At 40.4% G+C, this 19,945-nt stretch overlaps 3 protein-coding genes across 3 annotated transcripts; 2 read left to right on the top strand and 1 right to left on the bottom strand.

Moving 5' to 3' along the window:
• The first annotated feature begins 1,094 nt into the window (after positions 1-1,094).
• LOC126596711 (lipoxygenase 6, chloroplastic-like) lies at positions 1,095-5,711 on the top strand. Its single transcript, XM_050263378.1, has 9 exons — positions 1,095-1,661; positions 2,210-2,493; positions 2,595-2,832; positions 2,940-3,275; positions 3,443-3,528; positions 3,619-3,726; positions 3,867-4,168; positions 4,280-4,546; positions 4,641-5,711. The coding sequence occupies exons 1-9, from the start codon at positions 1,280-1,282 to the stop codon at positions 5,398-5,400; spliced, it is 2,763 nt and encodes a 920-aa protein (XP_050119335.1). The 5' UTR covers positions 1,095-1,279; the 3' UTR covers positions 5,401-5,711.
• Positions 5,712-6,474: 763 nt separating this feature from the next.
• On the top strand, positions 6,475-9,441 carry LOC126596719 (uncharacterized). The gene is made up of 5 exons (XM_050263396.1): positions 6,475-7,146; positions 7,778-8,206; positions 8,397-8,703; positions 8,893-9,202; positions 9,295-9,441. Exons 1-4 carry the CDS (start codon positions 6,694-6,696, stop codon positions 9,033-9,035), a joined length of 1,332 nt encoding a protein of 443 aa, XP_050119353.1. The 5' UTR covers positions 6,475-6,693; the 3' UTR covers positions 9,036-9,202; positions 9,295-9,441.
• A 451-nt stretch (positions 9,442-9,892) lies between these two features.
• Positions 9,893-12,522, bottom strand: LOC126596716 (4-coumarate--CoA ligase-like 9). Its single transcript, XM_050263385.1, has 6 exons — positions 11,328-12,522; positions 11,030-11,219; positions 10,558-10,703; positions 10,406-10,473; positions 10,203-10,305; positions 9,893-10,108 (listed from the first exon to the last, which is right to left on the bottom strand). Exons 1-6 carry the CDS (start codon positions 12,366-12,368, stop codon positions 9,995-9,997), a joined length of 1,662 nt encoding a protein of 553 aa, XP_050119342.1. The 5' UTR covers positions 12,369-12,522; the 3' UTR covers positions 9,893-9,994.
• Positions 12,523-19,945: the final 7,423 nt, after the last annotated feature.

Genomic DNA, 19,945 nt, shown 5'->3' with positions numbered 1-19,945 from the left:
TCTCAATTTTGTCAAATCATTTGCAACTGGATCCCCTCTGGACCTAAAGAAACTAAGTCCAAGGATCAAATGATCTGGGCCATTAAAATTTGATCCAATGTTACAATTATTATGACTTTTAAAGGAGCTCCTGTTTGTAGCCGTTAGATCAAATTTCAACGACCAGGATCATTTGATCCTTAGGCTCAGATTTTTTAGATCCGGAGGGGATCCGATTCCAAATCATTTGACACATTATTATTAGATTGAAGATATTTTTGTCATTTTAATACTTATTTAACATATATTTTTGAAGCAAATGACTAAAATAATTGATAGATTATGGACAAATTCAAATACCATTTTTATTGATTTCAAATCTTACAGCTCAAAATAAAGAACCAGGCCTGCAACTACCAAACTCAAAAGTTGAAACGTGGTTGTGACTGTGAGTTGTGCTTTCTTATTTGCTACCCCTTGTGATTAACTTGATGTCGTTATTAACGATGTTCATGATGGAAAGTGATGACGCATATACACTCTGGTACAAGTTTGATTTTCATCGATTCTTCTTACACTTAACAACTAACCATCCACTAATACCATCGCTCTACTCAAATCTCATTTACACGCGCTTTCGCTTGCGAGTCTTTGTAGTTGTGTCTCCCAACATTTTACAAAAAGCTACTACAAAAATAAAGCAAATTCCACCTAAAGCTGGTCAAATACCACTTTTATTTGATTAATTCTGCTGCCAAACACAAAAGTTGCAAATGACTAAAATAATTGATAGATTATGGACAAACTCAAATATCACTTTTATTTGATTAATTCTGCTGCTCTGACTTGTGGTAATCGCGGCAGCACTCAATGTCGGTGATGAGGGGTCGAAGGGGATAGGGTTGTGGTGGTGGAGTGTAGAAGCAAAGGTGAAGTTGGACCGAAACTTGAGACGACAGTAACTAAAAAGCTTTTAATTTATTTAATTGTTAAATTTGAAAGTATTAGTGTCTATTTAAATAAAATTTTAGATATATTTAAATTTTTTTATAAAAAATAAAATTTTTGAAATTAAGAATTAATTTTTTGTTATATTTCTACCGCAAGTTCCCCCACTCCCCCACTAGCTTTAGTTTAGTGATCGGTCAATCGCACTCTCTCCGACAGCCACTGTCTTCTTTAAGCCCCCAAAACACACAAGTACGCCGTCGTTTCACCGGCAATCTGTTTCCTTATATATCATCAGCATCTCACTCTTCCTGTTACTGTAAAGCATTAAACCTTAATCTCAGGGGGAGATATGTATGCGGTGAAACAATCCACCACTGCTTCTCTCAAGTCAGCCGCCGCCGTTGGCCGGTGGGTCACCGGGCCCGGGAACTACATCAGGGTCCGGAAGGCCCACGTTCCCGGATCACGGGTCAATGGGCAGGGATCAGTCAGGGCCGCGATCAGCGGCGGAGACAAGGTGACTGTGACGGCTGCAACGCCATTGCAGAGTAAAGGCGTTGATAAGTTGTCTTCTTCCGGAGGTGGAGAGATCCAGGTGAAGGCGGTGGTGACGATCAGGAAGAAGATGAAGGAGAAGATCACGGAGAAGATTGAGGATCAGTGGGAGTTCTTCATCAATGGGATTGGACAGGGAATTCTTATTCAGCTGGTCAGCGAGCAAGTTGATCCTGGTAATTAGTTGAAGTATTTTCTTAATCATAACTTTTTAAAGATTTTAACTTTATTGCTTTTTTTTTAATTCACTTTAATTAGTTTAGTATTCTCTTAATTTCAACTAATTAATTATATTATAACTATTTTCTTCCTTTTAATTCACTTTTTATGTTCTTTAATGGGTAGGGAGTAATTTTGTGTTCTTTTGCCTGTTTAAGGAGTTACTTTTTCGTTGCAGACAAATCACAATTTCGCATTTGTGCATAAACTTTTTTATTTTTGATGATTTTAACGAGTTATTTTGCACGTGTGTCAGACTGTGATTTGTAGATTCGAGCAAGACGAAGCACTGTTCCAACTTAAGATCACATTCATAAAGTTATGAATGATCTATAGGGTTTCGTTTATTTTCCTACCATGAATTAATATCTTGTTATCATTGTATGATTTAATTTGTCCAATTTCTGTTTTATTTTTACACTTTTGTAGCGCCAAAAAGTCTGTTTTGGCTTTGTGTTTCCTAATTTGGGGCAGTTTGATTGATCTTTGTTACTTGTTTTCACAGTTACAAATTCAGGAAAGATCGTCCAGTCCGCCGTGAGAGGGTGGCTGCCAAAGCCGGTGCCTTCGGAGTACGCACACATTGTTGAATATGCTGCTGACTTCACTGTCCAATCCGACTTTGGCTGTCCTGGGGCAATTATGGTTACCAATCTTCAGGGCAAAGAGTTCTACTTGTTGGAGATTGTCATTCATGGTTTCGACGGAGGCCCCATTTTCTTCCCTGCCAACACTTGGATCCATTCACGCAAAGATAATCTGGAAAGTAGAATTATCTTCAAAAATCAAGTATGAATCGTTGCTTGTGTATATTTATTTTTCCTGAAGTAAATATTGCATGAATGATCTTGCAAGAGGTATGCTTTACATTATCTTGTTGTTGTAAACAGGCATGTCTGCCTGGACAGACACCACCGGGCCTTAAAGATCTTCGACGTGAAGACTTACTCAGCATTCGGGGTGATGGGAAAGGTAGGAGAAAGGAACATGATAGAATCTATGACTATGATGTTTACAATGATTTGGGAAATCCTGATAAGAGTAAAGATCTGGCTAGGCCGGTCATTGGTGGCGAGGAGAGGCCTTACCCTAGGCGTTGTAGGACCGGCCGGCCTCCAACCAAGACAGGTGTGTATGATGATCTCTCTTTGTATTTATTAGTGAAGTCTAGTTCTCTGTTTATATTCACTCTGTAGTATTGACGTCTAATCGCTGATTTGATGGCATTCAAACAGATCCTCTAACGGAGAGCAGAATTGAAAAGCCCCATCCAGTTTATGTACCTCGGGATGAGGCTTTCGAGGAAATTAAGCAGAATACTTTCTCCACTGGAAGATTGAAAGCTCTGCTTCACAATCTTATACCATCTCTTGCTGCTACATTGTCAAGTACAGACAATCCTTTCGAGTGCTTCTCTGATATAGATGACCTATATAGTGACGGTGTCCTCATGAGAGAGAAAGACGAGGAGAAGAAAGAAGGCAAGAAACTGTTTCTGGGCAGCATGGTGAAAGAGGTTCTTTCAGTTGGAGAAAGATGGTTGAAATACGAAATCCCTGCTGTTATAAAAAGTAAGTGCACTTTTTCTCCTTCTATCCTTATTCTTTTCCCTTGTTTTGTAAGATTTGAAGCTCCTACTACTCCATTAGATTACAATAACTTTGTCGAGACTCTGAGGCATCAGTTTAATTTCGTCTTTAATCTCACTTCTTTCCCCTGCTGTTTAATTTATGGTTAGCGGATAGATTTGCTTGGTTGCGTGATAATGAATTTGCACGCCAATCTTTAGCTGGGGTCAATCCGGTCAACATTGAGATTTTGAAGGTAATATACAAACAAATCCTTTGTAAACTACTATGTCCTTTCAAATCAAATGCCCATTTGAGAGTCCATAAGTTGGGTTCTATTTCACAGGAATTTCCAATTCTCAGCAAACTAGATCCTGCTGTTTACGGTCCTCCTGAATCTGCTATCACAAAGGAATTGTTAGAGCAAGAAATCAATGGGATGAGTGTAGATAAGGTAATAATGTCTGAATTCCAATTTTCCGATATATGATCTTTAGTTTGAACCAACATGAAGTATAGAATTTCGCAACTAAGAAAAATGCAAATAGGATTTTATGTGAAGGCACCTCTAACAGTAACATTTTATCATACCAGGCAATTGAGGAGAAGAGACTATTTATACTTGATCACCATGAAATGTATATGCCATTTATTGAGAGGATGAACGCCTTGCCAGGGAGAAAAGCTTATGCCTCTAGGACGGTGTTCTTCTATACCCCTGCTGGTATTGTGAGGCCTATAGCTATTGAGCTTTCACTTCCACCAACGGCTTCATCCCCGCAAAATAAACGTGTTTATACTCATGGGCATCATGCTACTACACATTGGATTTGGAAGCTAGCCAAAGCTCATGTTTGCTCAAACGATGCCGGCATCCATCAACTAGTCAATCACTGGTAAAACTGAATTCATTTCAATCTGCATGGTTTACACTGTCAGAGTTTTATCAATTAACAACTATTTTAGACTATGCTGTCAACACTTCTAATTTGTTTGGTAATTATTAGGTTGAGGACTCATGCTTCCGTTGAACCTTATATAATTGCGACTCATAGACAGCTTAGCTCAATGCACCCGATTTACAAGCTACTCCACCCACACATGCGCTACACTTTGGAAATTAACGCACTTGCACGACAAAGTTTAATAAATGGAGGGGGAATAATTGAGGCTTCTTTTAGTCCAGGAAAGTACGCCATGGATGTAAGCTCTGCAGCATACAAGGATATGTGGAGGTTTGACATGGAGGCATTACCAGCTGATCTTCTTCGAAGGTAATGTTTGAACAAGTGAATAGAGGCAGTATGCCGTGTATTATTTCCCAAATTAACGGAGTTATTATTTGACAATTGTGTGAACATTTTCCAGAGGCATGGCTGTGGAAGATCCTTCGGCTCCTTGTGGCGTGAAACTTGTAATTGAGGACTATCCTTACGCTGCAGATGGTCTCCTCGTATGGTCTGCTATAAAAGAATGGGTAGAATCCTATGTGGAACACTACTACTCTGAGCCAAATTCTGTCACATCTGACATTGAGCTCCAAGAGTGGTGGAGTGAGATCAAGAATAAGGGACACGAAGACAAGCGAAACGAGCCCTGGTGGCCTAAACTCAATACCAAAGAGGACTTATCCGGTGTACTAACAACGATAATTTGGGTTGCTTCAGGTCAACATGCAGCCATCAACTTTGGCCAGTACCCTTTTGGTGGTTATGTACCAAACCGCCCGGCCATTATGAGAAAACTCATTCCGCAAGAAGACGACCCTGATTACGAAAAGTTTATTTCTAACCCGCAGCAAACTTTCCTTTCTTCCTTGGCAACGAAGCTTCAAGCCACCAAGATAATGGCCGTACAAGATACACTCTCAACTCACTCTCCTGATGAAGAGTACTTGGGTCAGGTGAACCCTCTGGAATCCCATTGGATCAACGATAATGAAGTTATGAAGATGTTCAATAGATTCTCTGATAGACTGAAGGAGATAGAACATACCATTAACCTACGAAACAAAGATAGCCGTCTTAAAAACAGAAGTGGAGCTGGCATTCCGCCATACGAATTGCTGCTTCCCACCTCAGGCCCTGGAGTTACTGGCCGCGGAATCCCCAACAGCATTTCTATCTGATAGCTGTACTCGGATCAATGCTTTGGTATGTTCTCTTTTGTTTCACTCTGTCCGAAGCCCGTATGCTCAAGCGATCGATTAGTATCTCAATCGATATACAGTGTTTATGCAATTTTAGCTTGTTATTAAACTAGTGACTGATCTGTGATCAGTGTAGTATTGTGTATGTGAAAACATCGCACATACTTTAGAATAATGAGCAATCTTTGCTTGGTGCTCAAGTAATTGTATGTACATGAAATCTAAACTAATGCTAGAAGAAAGAAACTGGAATTTATAACTTGGATAATGCAATAAGTCCTTCCTTAACACTTAACCTTGTGCATTCTTTGATAATTGCGTCAATCAATGATACACGTCGTATTTTCAATATACGGTGCACTTACAGTTGATGCAAAGCAAAAACAGAAGTCGTGTTTAAGTAGGGTAGAAACTTGAGTGTAACCGGTGATATATTCTCATCAGTATAACACAATATATACACCGATATGATACGTACGAATCTCCCATTTAAGAAGGGTGTAAAGCAGACAAACCTGGTAGCCTTTGTACTAGATCAAATCCTTTTCCGATCAACGAAAGCAGAAAACCTTCATTGTAACCATCCTACCGAGTCTATTTGTATTGTGGCATTTGCTCATTCCTCATCAAGTGAAATCGAAAATAAATGTCTCTTCCTGATCAATTGACTTAATGAACGTTTGTGGCATTGAATCTGATGAACTTACTTAACCGACATCTGCAACACCGTGTCTTAAAATGGCAACCGGATGCCACTCTCACAGTTGATTTCGTACATTTTCGCCAACATATGACATCAGCTTTCCAGTAGATCCTTCCACTTGGGTTTCCTCCAGGCCAACCGTAGCAAATACTGGGGCCCACTGTCAGCAAATACTGGGGCCCGTTGTCTCCGTCATCCATTACACAACCCCCAGAAAACGACAACTACCTATAATGATCCAACGGCTGGAACTCATTAACGAGTTTACGATTCAAAGCTGCACCTGCACCAAACAATTTCTTTTTGTTCACGTTTGCTATATTTAAAAATAAAATATTACCGGCTTTTCTGGTCGATTAGCAGATGCTTCCTGAACAAAAATTTACCAAATAAGAATAAAAGTGACTTAAGATTGATGTCCTGGGTTTGATCAGATTCTCAGTAACTAAGTTCCTAATCCAAAAAAGCTTCTTCCAACTTTCCTACTTTTACCACCTTAATCTCGATTGGGTAGTCACGATTTTAGCTCCAAAGTCCACACCCATCAAAATCTCAGCCCTAACCCATCCATGGCGGACCCTCATATAAAAACAGATGAGCCACCTTCCCAGCTTACCCTTCTTCTCGATTCAAATCACAACAACCGCCACCAAGCACCAGAAGGAGAATACAAAGACACCCAATTGGACCAAACCCTCCAACGGCTAGAAACGTTTCTCACTCTCTTGGGCTTCGATCAATCCTCTTGGTTCAGCCTTGCGCTGTCCTGGACTGCTCTGGCTTTTCTCGGTGTGGTGCTTCCGGTGGTCGTGCTCGAGATGTTCAACTGCTCGGACTGCGAGAAGTATCAGGTAAAAGGGTTCGAGCTCGTTATCGTGGGCTCGCAGGCGGTTCTGGCGGCGGTCTCTTTGCTCTGCATCTCTCATTGTCTTCGCAAGTATGGCATTCGGAGGTTCCTCTTTGTCGATCGCTATAGTGGCCGTATGGTTCGGTTTCGAAACGATTACATCAGGCAGATTAAGGTATGATTATAGTTTGAAATGGTTTTACTTGCGAATACCTTAAATATTAGGTTTATCATATATCAATTTCAAATTTGATGATATGAGGATTTTCATAGTTGTGAAAATTCTCCGGTGTATGGCATGCATCGATGAAAGAAAGGTTAGATGTGCGGCCAAGAATCCAAACAGCCAAAGATCCCGGCGTTACTAACTTACTATTGACTGATGCATACTAGAAAATCCCAGTAGTTGTGTGAACGAGTTAATCCAAATTTATGTCTTGAATGCGAGTTAAAGGTGTCCCCTTTGGTCTGATTTTAAATTCGTGATTATAAATATTATCTATTCAAATCTGTCATGCGTCTGTCTACTAACCAGTAGGATTAGATGGTATGCACATAATGTGCTTACCAAATTCAGCATGTTTTGTTTCCAGTTCAGACCTGCAGGTGAAAACATAATCGAAATCTTCCATCTTTGCATTTGTTTACCAATATTGATAGGCATAGCACACACTAGCTGCAGCCAGCAAATATCGGGAAGACTTAACCGTGTTATCTGTTTATTTTAACTTGTATAGACAATTTTGGCCTGAAGTTTCCAGTGCTTATTGTGCTTAGAACTTTCCTTGGGTATCATATCTTAACAGGGTTCTTTACGCCTGCTCATTTGGTGGGCGCTGCCGTGTTTCCTTTTGAAGACTCTGCGTGAGGTCATCCGCATGATATATGTCCATCAGTCATGGTGGCTGTCATTTGCTGTATTACTAGCTTTGGTTCTGTCATGGGCTTATGTGAGTACAATCACTCTAACAGCCAGCATTTTATTTCACTTGATCTGCAACTTGCAAGTTATCCACTTCGATGATTATGGAAGGCTCTTGGAAAGGGATTCTAATGTGTTGCTATTTATGGAGGAGCATATTCGTCTGCGGTATCATCTTCATAAAATAAGCCACAGGTTCCGGATCTTCCTTCTTCTGCAGTTTATAATTGTCACCACGAGCCAGTTTGTGACTCTATTTGAGATCACAATATACAGTGGAAAAATCACTGTCATAAATGGCGGCGATTTTGCAGTAAGTTCAATGATTTTTGTGAATCTACTTCTCCGTTGATTAACTTCTCACTCTTATAGGCTTCGATTCAAAACCATAACGGATTCCCCCATTTAACACTGGACCTCTCTGAAAACTCTCTAATCATCATTGATTGCAGACTAAATTTAATGCATTAAATTTCCTTCCTCCTTTTCCATCAAATTTTCAGGTCTCCACAATTGTTCAGGTTGTCGGCATTATTCTTTCCTTGCACGCAGCTACTAAAATTTCTGGTAGAGCCCAAGGTATAGCGACAGTTGCCAGTAGATGGCATGCGTTAATGACATGCAGTTCTAATGATTCACCGCATAACAGAAGTTCAGACAGTTTGGTGAACTTTGAGGCTTCCAACAGATTGAGCTCACTGCATTCAAGTTACTCTGAGAGTGATTTGGAGTCGGCGGATTATGTTCATGTGCCTACAAATTCCCAGCTGGCTTCACATATGGCTTCATACCACAAGAGACAAGCTTTTGGTCAGCTTATGCTGTTTCAGTTCTTCCCGTTTGTATCAAACCTTAAATTTCAAGCATGCTGTTTACCATTTTTGTGTTTGAAAAGAAGGCGCTTTGGTCGTCACTTATGGTTTTCGTTCGTTCATTTCTGTGGTTTAGTCTGACTGGTTGTTGATTGTGGCTCATACTCTATCCCTTTCTGCAATGCAGTGTTATACTTGCAAACCAATCATGGGGGAATAACAATTTTCGGATGGATGGTTGATAGAGGCCTCCTCACCACGATATTTTTCATCGAACTGTCTTTGATTACCTTTGTTCTTGGACAGACAATAGTTTTTTCGGCTGCTTGATGCATTGATCCATCCTGGCTTGCACCTTCATCGCTTCGACCGTTTGCTTGGTTTTGTGAAGTGTACAAGAGTATGTGGAGGGGGGGATAGTTTAGGCTTCTTTGGGTCCGGATAAGTACGCCACGTAGGTCAACTCTCGAGGGATTACGAGCTGATCTTATACGAAGGTAAGGTTTTAACGGTGCATAGTCAGTGCAGCTGTGTCATTATTTCCAGAATTAATTGAGTAGTTATTTGACACTTGTATTAACATTTTCAGAGGCATGGCTGTGGAAGTTCCTTTGATTCCTAGTGTAATTGAGGACTATCCATACGCTGTGGATGGTCGCTATAAAAGATGGGTAGAATCATACGCGGAACACTACTACTCTGAGTAATTCTGTAGCATCCGAGATTGAGCTCCAAGAGTGGTGGAGTGAGATCATACATAAGGGTTATGGCAGTTCAAGATACTCTCTCAACTCCCTCCCCTCATGCATAGTGAAATTTGGAAGTCCTTCAACAGATTCTCTGCTAGAGTAAAGAAGATACAGAAGACCATTGACCTAAGAAACAACGATAGCCGTCTTAAAAATAGAAGCGGAGCTGGTATTCCTCCATATGGTTGCTGCTGCCGTCGTCAGCCCCCTGGCTAACTTGGCTTTGGAGTCCCCAGCAGCATTTATATTTGATGACTGTAGAGTGTAGCCGAAGACGAATCAATGCTTTGGTATGTTCTCTTTTGTTTCACTATCTGAAAAGCTCGTACGCGTGAGCTCATTAGTGTCTTAATCGATAAACAACATTTGTGCAATCTTAGTTTGTTTATTGAACAAGTAACGAAAGATCTGTAATAATTTGTAAAACATCGCACATACTTTGGCGTAATGAACAATCTTTGCTTGTTGCCAAAGCGATTAATCGTATTTACATTTGAGAGCTTGAAATCTAAACCAACACCAGAAGAAAGAAAGTGGAATTTATAACTTGGACGGTGCAAGTTTGATTAATTCCTTCCTCAACACTTTACCCTGTGCATTCTTTGGTATTGCCATGGTGAATGTTACGCGTCGTATCTTCTTATATGGCGCAACCTACAGTTGATGCAGTAGGGTAAAACTAAAATTGGTAAAACTGTAAAACGTCGTTTTTATGGTAGTTAGATGATGAAAATAGTCTGAGGTTTACCTGTTTGGCAATAAAATCCTTGATCTGTGATTCATCAATGGCACTTCCAAGGCACCTCACTACAAACGCCATCGGAACTTGACCTGCTTCCTCATCTGGGTACCTGTCAATCATTTTCCACCCACCCAAACACAAACTCGATGAGATGTTGACACGTGAAGCTTGAACTCAATCACTTTCAAACGACAGAGTAAGTTACTTACGGAATCACAGCTGCATCGACAATATCTGGGTGGGAGTGAAGCAGATCCTCCAACTCTGCCGGGGCAACCTGATGCAAACATAAGCAATCCCATTGAAGCGAAGAAGAAAACGAAAGTGTTTGGTTAAAGGGTGAGGTGCAGAGGTGGCAAACCTGGTAGCCTTTGTACTTGATCAATTCCTTGAGCCGATCGACGAAAAATAGAAAACCTTGGTTGTCAATGTAGCAAATGTCTCCGGTTTTTAACCATCCTTCCGAGTCCAAAACTGCGGCAGTTGCTGCTTCATCACCAACGTAACCTGCACTTATGAGCACCACCACCATCACCACCACCACCAATCAAAGCATGAACTAGTACTCTATTATCCAATTCCCCATTCTATTTGTAATTCACCGTCAATTGTCTCTTTCAACATTTATTTTGATTAGATTTCCGCATAAGCTAATGAGGGTAAGCTTTGGCGCAACGGAGAGGTTGCTCCTTTGTGAGCGAAAGGTCACAAGTTCGAATTGTAATAAACAAACTCTTTGCAAAGCAAGGTAAAAGGCTACGACGTTTTCCTGTCGGGTGATTAAGAACGAACGTCGTGTCCAAATAAATTACATGCGTGAATATCAACGTTACCTTTCATAATGTTGGGTCCTCTGACCCAAAGTTCCCCATGCATCAAAGGAGGCAGCGCAGTGCCACTCTCAGGATCCACAATCTTGGCCTCAAGATCTGACATCAGCTTTCCATTGGCTCCTTCAACCCCAGTTTCTTCCGGACCCACCGCGGCAAACACTCGGGCCGTCGTCTCCGTCATCCCGTATGCCTGCACAGCCCGCCAGATGGCCAAAAACATTAAACGTCGTCGTTAAATCCTTAAGCTCATCGAAAACATACACATCAGTCACTGACAACACACACACTCTAACCTTACCTGAGAGACTTGTACGTTGGGCAGCCGTTCCCTCAGTTTCTCGATCACGCTCTTAGCCAGCGGAGCGCCGCCGCAGGCGATCACTTGCAGCGAACTCAAATCGTAGCCGCCCATCTCGTTTCCATCCCCATACTTCGTCAACGCCACGGCCACCGGTGGGGCCCAGGCCACGTGGGTGATTCCGAACCGCTCGATGGATCCTAACATCGCCTTCATATCGAACCTCGCCATCCACACCAGCGTGTCCCCCGTCGCCAAAGCCCTCAGGCAGTACGCGATCCCGTACACGTGGAAAAACGGCGCCGTACAGAGACACACAGCGTGTGGAGCCGACGCGTTTCGAGCCGCGCTGCTGGCCAAATTGGATATCCAGTTCCGGTGAGTCAACTCCACGCCTTTGACCCTCCCGGTCGTCCCCGACGAGTAGAGAATCGTGGCTGTGTCCGATTGGCTCACGCTAATTTGGCTCCACTCGGTCGAACTCGGACACGTCAGCATCATGGACTCGAACTCGGACGAGTCGAGGAGGACGGTCCCGAGGCGGAGGGAGTTGGGGATTTTGTGAGCGGTGTCGGAGGTGGCGAATGCGACGGCGGGGTTGCAGAGACTGATTTGACGGGAAATTTCGGGATTGGAGCTGGCGGGGTTGGAAGGAGAGACGATGACCCCGAGGTAGAGGAGAGAGAGGTGGAGGATGGGGAGGTGGAGGGAGTTGGGGGAGAGAACGAAAGCGCATTGGCCGTGGGAGGGACCGAGCTGAGATTGGAGCGAGGCGGCGAGGTTTTGGACGCGAAGAATGAACTCGGGGTAGAGAATTTGGTGGCCGGTGGTGGCGTGGACTAGGGCGGGAGTAGAAGGCGGGGGAGGGGACTGGTGGAGGCGGGAAAGGATGTAGTGGGTGAGGGAAAGAGGCGTGGTTTGAAGAGGGAGTTGGGATTTGGGTCTGAGGCTGTGGAAAGTTTTGGTCTTTGAGCAAAACCCGCTCTTTGGATCGATGCTGCCGCCTCCGTCGCCGCAGCTGCTCTTCTGTTCAGTGGCCATTTTTGTATCAGTCGTTTGAGGTTGAGGTTTCAGGATTTGAATTGGAAATGGAGGTATTAAACTTGGGTTTGGATTACTAAGTAGTAAGTAGTTAATTGCGTTTGTAAATTGTCCAATAACGCGTCACGTTTTATCTTTTACCGGCCTTTCCGCATCCGCTCATGCAAGAGCCATTTTTTCATCACGAGTGCTACCGTTTTAATTAATGATGTGTTATTTTCCTTGTTTTCTTATTTTTTAAGTGATTCGCACATACTCACTTACAAAAAAAAAAAAAAAGAAAAGAAAAGAAAGTGATTCACACGTACAGAAAGATACTACTTAAAGATGTGTTGTTTGTTTTAGTCATTTCTTTATTTCTTAAGTGATTATTCACTGACAAATCCAAGGGATCATAATAAATTGGGTAAATTACAAAAAATTACCTCAACTATTGGGTCGTTAACAATTTCATACCTCATCTTTAAAAAGTTTCAATGTCATACATTTGCTTACGAATTTGTTGCATTGTTCTACCTTCGTTACGTTGTCTGTCAATTCCTTTTATGCTGGGTCCCACCCTCTCCACATATGAACTTCCACGTTGGCATCTAATACACGTGGATCATCTAAAAGGATGACACTTGTATATCATAAAAAATTAAAAATTAAAAATCAAAATTTGTAAAAAAACTTCCCTCGTGAATCATGCAATTCGAATTGAAGAGTAAAGCCCTAACCGTGCGATTCCCTTCCATTTCTTTCGTTCCAGTTCCCAAATCAAAGAACCCTAACCCTAATTTCATATCACCCGCCCCAAATCGCGATCAATAGTTCATTGAGCGAAAACCCTAAGTTTGTGTTGTTGTCGCCTACCTTCCCTTTGTTCGTTTTTGTTGAAAATCATAAGTTCTTCTGGTTTTCGAAAGATTTGATAGTATTTCGAAGGATTTGAAATTGGTTGGAATGTGCGCAAGGATCCCAAGCAAACGACGCCTACCTACTGTAAGTACAAATTTCAGTTCGTTTTGTGCTTTGTTGCATCCCTTTTTTTATCCCCTTTTTCTAGGTTTGTTTATTCAAAAATCTTTGTTAGCGATTTGTGGGTTTCATTGATTGTTTAATCAAAATGCTTATGGATATGTTGTAGAATGAGGGTCATGTGGCTCCTTTGTTTATTGTTGTCGAGAAAAAGATTGTTTGGGTGCTAGTGGTCCAGGGGTTCGGTGGGTGCTTTGTGTATTTTTGTTGGGGCCTCGGGGAAAAGGTAGTTTGGGTGGTGGTGGTCCTGGGGGTCCTTTGTATAATTGTTTAACAAAAGTTGAAATTTGGGTGCTTTCTTTTGTTTTTTTTTATTCAAATGTTGGATAATGGAAGGTCCTTTAGGTGTTTTGTTTGTTGGAGATTGGTGGGTCGTTTTCAAATTTATTCAAAGTGCTTACTGATTTGTTGGATAATGGGGTCCTTTTGGGTCCTCTTGTGCTTTTATCTGTGATGTGCTTTGTGCTTCGCTTTGTTGTTGGTTGTTGAATTGTAATTGTTTACATTTGGGGTGGGTGTGGTCCTAAGGTTTGTTGCCTGCACTAACTAAGGTCCTTTTGGTGTTTTTTTGTTGGTGAAGAAGATGTAGTGTTTTCTGTGTTTAGGGTTTAGGGTTTACGGCTTAGGGGTTAGGGGTAAGGTCTTAAGGGATAGAGGTTTAGGGGTTAGGCCTTAGGGCTTAGGGGTTACGGGTTAAGCCTTAGGGCTTGAGGGTTAGGGGTTAGGCCTTAAGGCTTAGGGGTTGGGGTTAGGCCTTAGGGCTTAGGGCTTGGGGGTTAGGACTTAGGGCTTGGGGATAGGGCTTAGGCCTTAAGGGTTAGGGGTTAGGCCTTAGGGCTTTGGGGTTAGGCCTTAGGGCTTGGGGGTTAGGGGTTAGGCCTTAGGGCTTCGGGGTTAGGGGTTAGGGGTTAGGCTTTAGGACATGGGGGTTAGGGGTTAGGCCTTAGGGCTTAGGGCATTTCTCTGTGATGTGCATTGTGCTTTGCTTTGTCTACATTTATGGTGGGTTGTGGTCTTAGGGTTTTAACTGTTTTTTTTTTTTTTTTTTTTATGAATTTCAGGTTATCCAAAACTATTTTTCATTCGTTTGCACCATGGTGGGGAGCTCGGTCATGAATACTACTGTGGGGGGGAAAGTTGCATATATAGATTATTGCGACAAGGATTTAATGTCACTCCCTGTGATAAATGATATGGTGGAAGCTATAGGATATAATGAGATGTTCATGAACTATTACTACAAGATTCCCAACATGGACTTTAGTAATGGTTTGAAGCCCATTCAGAGTGATGTCGATGTACAAAAGATGTGTAACTTTGTTCCAAAGGCTCGAGTGTTAAACATGTACATTGAAGAATTGTTTGCATAAGAAGCCCTTACCAAGGAACAACAATTTTTGGAGTATACGAAGTGCACCGGTCCAAACACAGTGATTATTGAGGAATTAAGTGAGGAGGAAGGGGATATTATGGCAATAACTTGTAAACCAAGAAAAAAAAAGGGTTGCTAGCTATTGAAGGACCCTCAGATAATAAAGGGGTGTCTATTGAAGAAGAGGTGACTGTTATGTGCTCGGATGAAGGTTTTCACCAAGAAGAGGTAGCTGGTACAAGTGTGGCTAAGGAATAAGATGTACAAGTTGCTCGAGAATGAGGTTTACAAGATGTACAAGTTGATGAACAAGGTTTACAAGTTGGTGAAGAAGGTGAAGAGGAACACGGTGATACCTTCTTTGATGTACCTGTCGATTTTGAAGGAGACCAAGAAGAAAGTGAAGAAGAAGATCCTGAAGAAGACAGTGACTTTGTAGAGAGTGATGAAGATACCCCAAATTTTGCTAAGTATGATGTGATTAAAAAAAATGAGGTGCAAAGAACAGGAAGGCAATCTCAAAAAAGGAAAAAAAAGGAAAACTGAGGAAAGCAATGAAGGAGAAAAATAGTAAGTAAATGAAGGAGAATGGGAGAGACAAGAAGAGGAAAGACAACAAGAGGTTGAAGAAGCTGGAGATGGGGATGTGAATCTGGTTCATGAACCAGATTATAATTATGATGATCTGGAAAGTGTACACTCTGAAGGTGAGGAAGAAGGCCAAAAAAGAAAGCATTATCCAGAGTTTAATGAGAAAATGGATATGAATAATCCACAGCTTACTCTAGGGCTTATTTTCAGAGACAGTGTGCAATTCAAGAGAGCTGTCATGATGTATTCCTTAGTGAAAGGATATGGGGAAATTCATTTCTATAGGAATGAGAAGTTGAAGATTACTGCCAAGGGTGTAAAGGATTGCCCTTGGATGTGTGTTGTTGGCATGATGCATGGATCAAGCAGCATCCAAATCAAGACAGTCCTTAATCACCACACTTGTGGGAGGACTGGGGCAAATAAGAACATGACTGTTTTTTTACTCACAGATTTGTACTTGGATCGGATAAAGCTCAATCCCACATGGCCTGTCGAATCTTTTTTATCCACTGTGGAATACGAGTGGAATCATGGGTATACAAAGATGAAGGTTTATAGGGCATTAAATAAAGCTTTCAAGATTATTGAAGGGAAACATGCAGAGCAATATACAAAATTGTGGGATTTTGCTGAGGAAGTAAGAAGGACTAACCCTAAAAGTACTGTGAAGTTGAAGTTGGATGGGGAAAGGTTTCAGAGGATATATGTTTAGTTGGGGGCATGCAAAGAAGGCTTTAAGGCAGGATGTAGACTTTTGATAGGTTTAGATGGGTGCCACTTAAAGGTTTTACATAGAGGGCAGTTGCTATGTGTTGTTGGCATGATCCAAATGATGAGACATGGGTTATTGCTTATGAAGTGGTGGAAATGGAAAAAATGCAGCTTGGGTTTGGTTCTTACAACTGTTAGCTAATGATGTGGGTATAGAAAACCAAAATGGGTGGACATTCTTACAACTGTTAGCTGATGATGTGGGTATAGAAAACCAAAATGGGTGGACATTTATCAATGACAAGCAAAATGGGCTAATTCTAGCATTTCAAAAGGTCATCCCCAGATGCCACCACAGATTCTGTGTGAGGCATTTGTACAGAAACTGTAGGAATTTGTTCAAAGAGAAAACTTTAAAAGATGCTCTATGGGCAGTTGCCAAAACAACAATGGTTCCACACTTCAAAAAGGCAATGGAGGAGGTTAAGAAGCTAGATGAGAAGGCCTACAATCGGCTAGTGAAAAAGTCTGCAACTCAATGAAGCAAGTCCCACTTTGAAACCTATCCAAAGTGTGACATGTTGCTCAATAATTTGTGTGAATCATTCAATGCAGTCATACTAGTGCCAAGGCAAAACCCTATGTTGATGAAGAGAATTCAAATAAGGTGAGGTATAATGATGAAGCAAGTATGAGATTTCTGCCCTAAGATTAGGAAGAAGTTGGAGGAAGCCAAACTTTTAAGTGGCAGGTGCACTGCATAATGGTCAGGAGGGACCAAATTTCAAGTGGATGCTAGAGGTGGGGAACAATATGTGGTGGACTTGGTTAAGAAGACATGCTCTTGTAGGAAGTATGACTTGACGGGAATACCTTGCAACCATGCAATATCTATCATCCATTTCAAGAGAGAAAAACCTGAGAATTATGTGGATGCATACTATTCAAAGGCACGGTGCTTGGAAGTTTATTGTCACTTAATAATGCCAATGAATGGTATGTCATTGTAGGAGGATACTGAAACCCACCAATCTTGCCTCCATTATATACAAGGCAACTTGGAAGACCAAGGAAGAAAAGAAACAAAAAAGTTGCTAATTTGGAGAAAGATGGTGAACAAACTCCCACCAACCCACCAAATAATCATGAAGGTCCTCCTAAGCCATTTAAGCTAGGAAAGAAAGGGCAAGGTGCTTTGAAGTGTACTATATGCAAGCAAGAAGGACATAATTCACAGACCCATCATCGACATTTTCCTCTAAGGGACAAACTAGTAACATTTTGTACTTTCTTTAATCTTTTAATCCTTTAATCCTTAATCCTTTAATCCTTTAATAAATGATTTTATACTTTCTTATAGGCATCCACATCAGCCCAAGGGAGAGCATCATCATCAGCCGAAGCTGCACCTAAAAAGAGAACAAGGAAATCTAAGGTACAAAACCTAATCCTCTTCTTTGTAGTTTACAACAACAAGTTTAGTTTAGAACCTTACTTTGCATCTAACCTTTTTGTAATGAACATTGAAATTAGGCATCACAATCAAGGGATGATTCATCTGCAAATCCTGAAGCTCATTCACCGAGAGCCACCAAGCAAAGAAAGACAAGGCAAACCAAGACCTAAAGATCCTAGAAATTGTAACAAATTACTGTTTTCACTTCATGTTTTATGTGCAGTAGGAACTAAAATTATGGTACATGGGTTCTAGAATTAGACATCACAAACATTGAATTTCTTTTGGTTTTTTGAACTGATTTGTATCCCTGAAAATGCATTGTTTTGCACTGTTTTGATAGATGGATTTCAGTATGTTTTTTGGATCAGTGCACTGTGCATTTTGGGATATTTAAGGATGTCTAATGCATATCTTTGTAAATGTTAGATGGCTCAATGATGCTATATGAATTACAGTTCATCTTTTGGTCTTTGCAAATGTTTTGTTTCAAGTGGACTTTGTGTTCATTTTTGGTTATATCATGTGTTTATGTACAATTTCCATTTGGTTTGGTTTTTTTAGGTTGTATTATCTTCCAAAATTGGACCCCTTAAAAAAAATTAATATTTTTTTTGCTGATGTGGACGATTTTTGGCGGGAAATAATTATGTTGAAAAAGAAATTCTAGTTTTTTTTGACATGAAAATTAATTTGGCAGGAAATCTACGTGGCAGACCACGTGGAAGTTCATATGTGGAAATGGTGGGACGTGGCGTATGCCACGTCATCATATAACTGACCAATTGACAGCCAATGTAACGAAGGTAGCACATTGCAACAAATTCGAAGATAAGATATGACATTAAAACTTTTAAAGATGAGGTATGAAACTGTTAATGACTGAATAGTTGAGGTCGTTATGTATAATTTACCCTAATAAATTTCAAGTGTGGGTGTTTTTTTGGTGATTGGAAATTATCATTATTGAGATGGGAGCATATATTGTCGGGAACAGAGAATTTCACATTAATTCTTTTTTCTTTTATATTTTTTTCCAAAACTTGTGAATGGTATTATTTTACGATTTTGACCATATTTTTATTGAATGTTGTTCATTGTTTCCATTTTAAATCGCACAATTATCACTTAGTATTACAGTGTAGTAATATTCCTCTTTACTAGTAAGTAAAAGATTTTAGGTTCGATTCTCGTCAATGCGCTTTTGAACCCACTTATGAGGCTTAGCCCAATATCTCACCCCTTAATATAGTTAATATCGTTTGTTCAAAAAAAAAATCATAAAATTAGACATGTTATTAACGTGGGCTTATCTGTCAATTGTGTCAGGTCTGCCGCTCAGTTAAAATTTGTAGGAGTATTTTAGGAATATTGAAAGCTTCCCCAAATTGGTGTGCTTCCCTTATATACATATGAGTATATTGTAGTAATAGTCTCTCAATTTTAACTCAACTAGAGTAATGATCCCTCAACTTTGACCTAACTGTAACAATGATCCTTTCAACATGACTCATTTTGACGGAATTCTGATGAAGTTAATGAAAATGACTATAACTACATGTTTTGATGAATCAATGGACCATTACTCTAATTGGATTAAATTTAAGGAACCGTTGCTATAATTTTCTATATATAAATGTAGTTATTTTTGTTAATTTCTTTTGTGTACAGTGCCAAGTGACGACTTCTTGTTTATAAATATAAATGGGGTTGGGTTTAGGGACTAAAGACGAGCTCTAAGAACAAAACAGATGAGGACTTGATATACCACCAAATGTACAAGTCCATATCGATCTCCAAACCAAATATATAAAAGTCCATCAATATTGTCAAACCAATTCTTTCTTTATCGGAAATTAGAATTTATATAGTGCATGAAAAAATGTTAAATGAAGAGCTAGTTGACATATAAAATCAACTATATGACAGACTAAACTTAGTTTCGTTACCAAATGTGTGTCATTTTCCACCAAATAAAAGAATTGATGTGGAATATATAGTTGAGTGGATTGAAAATTATCTTAATTGACGTAACAATAGGAAAATTTAAGCATTTTAAATTTGAGCTTCAAGCTCTGGGCTCAATCTCCGTTATTCTCAACTTGAGATCGTGAGGCACCTGTGATACATATAATATTTTGCGGTATTGTTTGTGTAAAGTGGTCTCAATTTACGACTATGGAAATTATGGGCTAGGCTCTCTTTGGCGGGTTTTAATGCTCCATTTTTCACAAGAAATTTTTTGTTGTGACGGGAACACAAGTGGTACATCACGTGTTTTAATAGGAGTAGTGAGAAATTTTATTTTTTAAGTTATTAACTTTTTAGTATACATATCTCACCATTTGTATAATGACACGTGGTGTACTACCCCGTGTACTGGTCACATTGAAAAATATCTCATTTTTCACTGAGCAAATTAGA

Source organism: Malus sylvestris, chromosome 13 (assembly GCF_916048215.2).
Source record: "Malus sylvestris chromosome 13, drMalSylv7.2, whole genome shotgun sequence".
In the NCBI taxonomy this organism is placed as follows: domain Eukaryota; kingdom Viridiplantae; phylum Streptophyta; class Magnoliopsida; order Rosales; family Rosaceae; genus Malus; species Malus sylvestris.
The sequence above is the reverse complement of the archived record's forward strand: the minus strand, read 5'-3'. Positions and strand labels throughout refer to the sequence as shown.

Coding starts and splice junctions, on each gene's coding strand:
- LOC126596716 (XM_050263385.1), bottom strand. CDS start 12,368: ATGGCCACTGAACAGAAGAGCAGCTGCGGCGACGGAGGCGGCAGCATC. Junction 10,474..10,557: donor TCAAGTACAAAGGCTACCAG/GTTTGCCACCTC, acceptor TGTTTGCATCAG/GTTGCCCCGGCAGAGTTGGA. Junction 10,306..10,405: donor GTCGATGCAGCTGTGATTCC/GTAAGTAACTTA, acceptor AATGATTGACAG/GTACCCAGATGAGGAAGCAG.
- LOC126596711 (XM_050263378.1), top strand. CDS start 1,280: ATGTATGCGGTGAAACAATCCACCACTGCTTCTCTCAAGTCAGCCGCC. Junction 2,494..2,594: donor GAATTATCTTCAAAAATCAA/GTATGAATCGTT, acceptor TGTTGTAAACAG/GCATGTCTGCCTGGACAGAC. Junction 3,276..3,442: donor AATCCCTGCTGTTATAAAAA/GTAAGTGCACTT, acceptor ATTTATGGTTAG/CGGATAGATTTGCTTGGTTG.
- LOC126596719 (XM_050263396.1), top strand. CDS start 6,694: ATGGCGGACCCTCATATAAAAACAGATGAGCCACCTTCCCAGCTTACC. Junction 7,147..7,777: donor ATTACATCAGGCAGATTAAG/GTATGATTATAG, acceptor ATATCTTAACAG/GGTTCTTTACGCCTGCTCAT. Junction 8,207..8,396: donor TAAATGGCGGCGATTTTGCA/GTAAGTTCAATG, acceptor TCAAATTTTCAG/GTCTCCACAATTGTTCAGGT.